At 38.1% G+C, this 6,307-nt stretch overlaps 1 protein-coding gene across 1 annotated transcript in view; it reads right to left on the bottom strand.

Annotated features, from left to right (window-relative positions):
- Nucleotides 1–5,277, bottom strand: part of LOC107102927 (synaptonemal complex protein 2-like) — a gene marked incomplete at its 3' end in the record, with an annotated part of 16,298 nt that extends 11,021 nt beyond the window's left edge. Inside the window, exons 1-17 of the mRNA XM_015402391.1 lie at nucleotides 5,181–5,277; nucleotides 4,947–5,087; nucleotides 4,723–4,851; nucleotides 4,539–4,643; nucleotides 4,430–4,454; nucleotides 4,097–4,182; nucleotides 3,905–3,999; nucleotides 3,781–3,815; nucleotides 3,563–3,705; nucleotides 3,413–3,465; nucleotides 3,122–3,167; nucleotides 2,838–2,936; nucleotides 2,676–2,736; nucleotides 2,425–2,573; nucleotides 2,213–2,269; nucleotides 1,939–2,031; nucleotides 1,733–1,838 (exon numbers count right to left, since the gene is read on the bottom strand). Coding sequence (XP_015257877.1) covers nucleotides 1,733–1,838; nucleotides 1,939–2,031; nucleotides 2,213–2,269; nucleotides 2,425–2,573; nucleotides 2,676–2,736; nucleotides 2,838–2,936; nucleotides 3,122–3,167; nucleotides 3,413–3,465; nucleotides 3,563–3,705; nucleotides 3,781–3,815; nucleotides 3,905–3,999; nucleotides 4,097–4,182; nucleotides 4,430–4,454; nucleotides 4,539–4,643; nucleotides 4,723–4,851; nucleotides 4,947–5,087; nucleotides 5,181–5,204 — 1,447 coding nt within the window. The remainder of the gene's footprint in view (nucleotides 1–1,732; nucleotides 1,839–1,938; nucleotides 2,032–2,212; nucleotides 2,270–2,424; nucleotides 2,574–2,675; nucleotides 2,737–2,837; nucleotides 2,937–3,121; nucleotides 3,168–3,412; nucleotides 3,466–3,562; nucleotides 3,706–3,780; nucleotides 3,816–3,904; nucleotides 4,000–4,096; nucleotides 4,183–4,429; nucleotides 4,455–4,538; nucleotides 4,644–4,722; nucleotides 4,852–4,946; nucleotides 5,088–5,180) is intronic.
- Nucleotides 5,278–6,307: the final 1,030 nt, after the last annotated feature.

Here is a 6,307-nt window from a genome sequence, read left to right as displayed (position 1 = left end):
TGGCGCGTCTTCTAACTCCTGTTCTTTCCCACTCGCCATACCCACACAATTCTCCACAACAACTGATTTTTTTCTGCTACACCCAACTGGTTGGCTTTGGTCGCAGTACCGCCACCTTCTGCTCTGGAGTGTAATCGCTTCTCCTGTGAGAAAAAGGAGCAGCGCATGAACCGAACGCAACACATGCAAATCGAACCGAGACAGTCGAACCGAACGGTTCGGATGGTTTTCATAAACCGTTCCATCCCTACTTGACCTACAGTTCTGTCATGACAAGAGATCTTGATAGATAGGCAATGCTGCTGGAAAAAGAGATCAGCATGGGAAAATGAAGTGTGCCGCAAAAGCAATATGGCAACTATAGGAATTTAAGTACCGTATTTTCGCGACAATAAGGCGCATATAAACGTCTATTTTTTCCCCTCAAAATGTGCGGCGCGCCCTATAGTGTGGTGCGACCTATGTGTGTTGTTACTGCGGACGTTTGAGACCACCATGAGAACGGTAAAGGGGGAAGTGTGGGCGTGGATTGTGTATAAAAGAACACTCTTTCATCATTTCCTCATTGAAGAGATGATGAAAGAGTGGCTGAAAGAGGTGTATGTAAGGAGACCAGGTGGTTTTTTCCAGTCATCACCATCACTGTTAATCTGTGACCCATCTCACAGCCGATGTGAAAAACATGGTGAAAAAAATGACCGCTGTGCTTGCTGTTATTCCGGGAGGTCTGACAAAGGAACTTCAACCGCTCGACATCGGTGTGAACACTGGACACAGCAAGAGCAGCAAAATCGCGTCTGCTGCTTCATTTTTGCTGCTTGTACCAGTTAGCTCTGACACGCGGCTGAAGCAGCTTTGCAGCTCCAGCTGCGCGGTGCAAAAGTGTGTCTGAGGCGCGTTGGGCGGAGCTACTTTATCCTTTCTTTGCCTTGCAGCTATATTTACTGTGATCAGTGGGAATAAATTAGTTTTAATATGTTTTTAAGTGTGAAAGTCCACCTGAAAACTTAATCACTGCAGTCAGTTCATCCAGATTACCATCCTGCCTTCCAAAATTATTTCTGTTGGAGCCGCTAAGACCCCCACATACAGCGGTGCGCTGTCAGTAGGATCCCATGCAACAGCAGCCTCTGGCCGGGTCGCCTCCTCGTGGTTCACCGCAGCAACTGGTAGGTGTTTTTCATCTAAATAATCTAAACTGCAGGCACCAGGATAATAAAACATTTTCTGCCAGCAGATTTCTGCATTTTAAGTTAATTTATGTGTCAATAAACTGTTTCAGAGGAGTGATCACAGCGCTCTGTGTCATCAGCGACGTGTCTGTCTCATGGCCAGCTCCCAGGTTTGATTAATACTTTGTAATAAATACATGAATAAAGCACAAACATACTCAGTTTTGCCCCCGCTCTATTTTTAAATACGCAGTAGAGGTATTTAAACGTAGTAGAGGACATGTACCTGTATATAAAACCCGCGCTCTATAATCCGGTGCTCCTTATGTCTGTGTTAAATACAGTAATGGCACACATAACTGAGACTGCGCCTTTTAGTACGGTGCGCCTTATGGTCGTGAAAATACGGTAACAAAATGAATTAAAAAAACAACATTTAAACGTTAAAGCTTGCATTTACTAATTTGCTACACAACCCAAAATTACACTTAAAATTATGAAACAATATATTTACACTGATTAGGTGTTACTAATCAGTTTTATGATTAGGTGTTACTCACTTGATGATTTATCTGGAAGAAAACTGCTAGTCTTCACACTTCCTCTCTCATTGCTGCTTATATAGGTTGTGGACTCTGACATCCTCTTTTTAGCAGGGGTCACCATCTGGAAGGCAAAGGACTATCTGATTAGTTAAAATTATACTAAAAAGTAAAACAACTGACCACAGCTTTTTTGATTTTTAGATAAAATACTAAAGTGTTGCCTGTGCAGTTGCGGTGGGCAGGTCGTAGGGTGCAGGGGTTTTCTCAGTTTCACCAAGAGACACCTGGCTCTCTGGAACCACCTGTGAAGATTGCTATGCAGCAGACACCCTCTAACGTCAACATATGCATTTCCAGCTCTAACATGGTAGAAGAAATTCTGGGAAATTTGATCATAGTCACATAAACTTATCTAAAAAGGATCAACCCGCATGTTTAAGCCTCTTTGAACATATCGTGAATGTAAATAATGCATGAGGTCAAGCTTGTGCTTACCTGGGCAATGTTATCTGCCTCTGTGGCTTTAACTGCAGCTTTCACTTCATGGATGCTCTGCCAGAATAAGACACTAATTAATTAACAATTCATTGTGACCAAAACAATCTCTTTTCACTAAACTCCATTTAAGTAAAAATCCACATCAAAAGAAAGGCTTTTATTTTATTGATTACATTGTACTCAAAACTGTACAAAAATCGCTCACTTACTTTGTTTTTGTCATTCCCAAAAACATTTTGAGCAGCTTGCAGTATGTCCAATGAGGAGCTAAATTGGATGCAGAGAATGGATCCTTCCACTGAGTCAATAACAATCACCTCTGACAGCTTTATCTGCAAGATTTGCCTCTTGCCCACCTCTGCAGATAAAGAACAATTTGTGATTTATATTCTCATTTTACTGGGTTGTAGTAAAAACACTTAAAGACAGAGAAAACAAGTTAATTTGGTGCACTGGCAACCTGTGACTGTGTAGCTTTGGACTTCATGCTCATCAATGCACACTGTTTCCCAGTGAGCATCCTAGAAAGAAGAAAAATGTGGCTCTAATTGATCTTAACCTTTCATTAGAAGTAAGAAATGATGTCTTTGATGAACACAGTGTAACACTGGTCTGCCTGTACCTCTTCATCAGGTAAAGAAAAATAAAAGGAGATGCTCCTGCTGCCGAGGTTGAAGTCAATCCAGAATTCCTCAAGTTTTTCATCAGATGGCATCAGCAGCTAACACGACAAGCATTTTTTAATGACATATACTTTTGGACAAATGTATTACTATTTATAGTGTTCCAAACAAGATAATCATTCACACAAGAACATTTCCTTTGATAACAGTCAGTTTAACTTAAGTTCCAAAGTAATAATAAATATTTAAGTTACATTGTAAGATAAATCTTGGTGATACTGACCTCATATTTGCCCAAATAAACTTTCAAACAAGGGTAAGAGCACACTCTGAAGCAGAAAATGGACAGGTATTCAGTAAAAAAGAGTTAAACATTATGACAAAAAGCCTAAATGTTTAGAAATTGGCCAAATATACAAACAAGCATGTAAGCTGCTGCATGTTAACACTGCAAGGTAAAGATGAACGGTAACAGAAAATTGAATGTATTTGTATTAAGCATGCAAACAGCCCAAAGGAACCTCCAATTTCATCAGTGCCTGTGCAGCAGTGTGTACTTTCTGCATACTTGTACCTTCTTTTGTCTCCTTGCATCCCATTCACCATGTTCAGAAACCTTCTGCAAGCCTAAAACAACACATTTCTGTTTTGGTTTTTGTTTCATCTAAAAGTGCAACTTAGACATGTTACTCAAGCAAATAATTATTACTACTAAGCCTTTTACCGTTTCAAACTCTGAATCACTGATCTGGGCAAAAGCAGTGGCCACATGCCCCATGCTGAACCATCGGTCTGCAAGCTTCCTCCTCTGATCAGGGGTCACCATTCTGAATAATGCCTCCATCAGGGATGACTGCATGTCATAATCTGTGAGAAAATTAGTATTTGAATTTATTAAGGAGAAAAATGGCAGTTGAGTTAATGGTATAAATATAAACTTACCACCACTGTCCAGAATCCGACCTGCCAGTTTGGTCCTGCAGAAAAATAAATACAAGGTTGAACCAAGCATAGCATAACTTTAGAATTGGTAACGAATTACAATAAAAACACTACAGTTACATACATGATATCAGACGCCTCTTGGGATGAAAGGAGTCTCCTGTTCTTCTTAAAATCCAGTGGCATTTTATCCAGAATGATGTTGTATTTACGAATTGCCTGTTACAGCAACATTATAGTATCTATGAGCTAAGACCTCAGTATATCAGACTCATTTTCCTTCCCCAAAGAATTAGTAACACCAATTATTTCCAACCTCTTTCTGGATCAGAATGTATATTCTGGGGTCTACTGCTAACTGGCCGACCGGATACAGGAAGGAGTCAGTGACTTCAGATGTTCCTGAGGAATAAAGTTAGGAAATCCAGTTTGTAAAGAAGTTCAATGTATCCAAGCAATTCTGTTAACTGACTAGATAGAAGAAAAACAGGCATGGAAATGGAAGGCAATTATCTACTGAACAATTTGAAAACTTTTCTATACATTTAAATGGAAGAAATCACTGTTATCTTTGTCAGTAATATATTTTTAGCTGAAGCCAAATAACATTTCAAGAAGGGAACAAAAACTATAAATTAAAGAGACATACCCTCTTTGCATGACTCATGAACCATCTGCAAAAGAAGAACCATGAGGAGAAACTTTAGGGACAAAACATCTAAAGCTAATATACGCACTAACTAACAAATATGACTCACCATTAAGACATTTAGGAAGTTCTCACAGAGGACATACATGGTTTTATCCCAATGTGGACCTTGTTGGATCCATAGTTTCCTGCATTTTTCAAACCACTGCACCATGTGCACCAAAAATAAAGGCAAAACTTAAAAATATTTACAGGGATCATTGCATATGTTGCATGTGTATTGTTATACTTATCTTCTGAATTAGCCCCTGAGAAATTAAACCTGAGACTCCTTGCCCACCAGGTAACTTCAGATCTTTCCCACATTTGTGGAGGCTTTCAAAACCCAAACAGGCTGATCTGGTTTCTTTTTTATCCAAGCTCTAAAGAGTTAAAAAATGTTGTTGTTTTTTTTCTCTGTATTTGAAAAAACAAACAGAATGAAGTGCTGAAAAGTGTGTTTAGCCTCTAATCTTACACTGCTGACAAGTTTATCCAATTTATTCAGGAACTGTTTGGAACAGTTGATAGAGACGCCTTTATATGCGTTCATCTCCAAGAACTCGTGGAGGGGCCGGACATCTCCACTCTTTAACACTGCGCTGAGTATATTCTCCAACTGAGCAAAAAATATTACAGGTTTGGAGCATTATTAAATGTACAAATGATACTGGGATAAGCTTGAAATAAACCGACAGTGATGCAAACCAACCTGAGAGCTTGAGGTTGTAGCCATTCTGGCTTCTGAGGAAAAGCTTCTTGGCCTTGACCCCTGCAGTCCTCAGAATGCAGTGAGAACACATACACCTGTAAATGATCATCTGATTTAACATTACCTGTTTTATACAGATGGAAGTCACCTTAACCAAAAAATAAGTCAGGGCTATAAAGACATTGCTTATAGATATTTTAGTTTGATCAGAGGTTATAATCTATCATACCTTATATGGTTCAATCTGCCAAGGACTATATGGTAATAAGGTCAAATATATTCTAAACGATCGTAGCGTTAAATGTAATTACAATCCAGGGGTTGACGTTAAGGATTTTTACCACTTGCCCTTTGGGCAAGTGACTTTCACATTTCATTTGCCCAGAAATCATTTTTACTTGCCCAGTATAATGTTTGATAAATATAGTTCCTAATCTTCATTTTTGTATATATATCAATGAAAAATGTTTGTTTTTTAAACGTTTTTTGTAATTCAGTATTTTTTAAGTTTACAGGTTCCTGGTGTGTATATGCATGCGTCAGATAATGAACTCAAGCCTACATTACCGTGATAACATGCTTTTAAATCCTTCCTGCACATTCTTTTCAAACTAAACTTTGCTTTAAACTGTTGTGTGCTTGGAAAAATATAAATTGTAATGTTAAAAATCTAAAAAAAAAAACTTGACAGGTTAAAAACTTTTTTTTGATAAATCACAAGACAGAAGTCAATGTCACAAATGAATAACTTTTATTTTAGAGTCATGGTATGTTTATACAAGATAATACTATTAATATAATGTGACCTTTTTAGAGAATTATTATACATAGTTATTTTATACAGGGTTTCCACAGTCTTACATAATTTCAGAATTCCCTGACTTTTAACTGACTCAGGATTAGTTTTCTCTGACAATAACATAACAGGTCACCAATTGAACATGTTTAGCTCTATAACATTTAAATGCACCTCTCCAATGTCTGAGAGAAAAAAATTGAATGAACATTTTTTAATGTATGACCTGCATCACTGTACAGAAGACTGCCATATGATAGCCATATTTACACTGTGCGCATGGCATACAATTATGCCAGTTTTCCTAATCCCTGACCGATAATTTTTAATC

Source organism: Cyprinodon variegatus, unplaced genomic scaffold, assembly GCF_000732505.1.
Source record: "Cyprinodon variegatus isolate N-32 unplaced genomic scaffold, C_variegatus-1.0 Scaffold1343, whole genome shotgun sequence".
Classification (NCBI taxonomy): Eukaryota; Metazoa; Chordata; class Actinopteri; order Cyprinodontiformes; family Cyprinodontidae; genus Cyprinodon; species Cyprinodon variegatus.
Note: the sequence above shows the minus strand (reverse complement) of the source record. Positions and strands in the feature narration are given on the sequence as shown.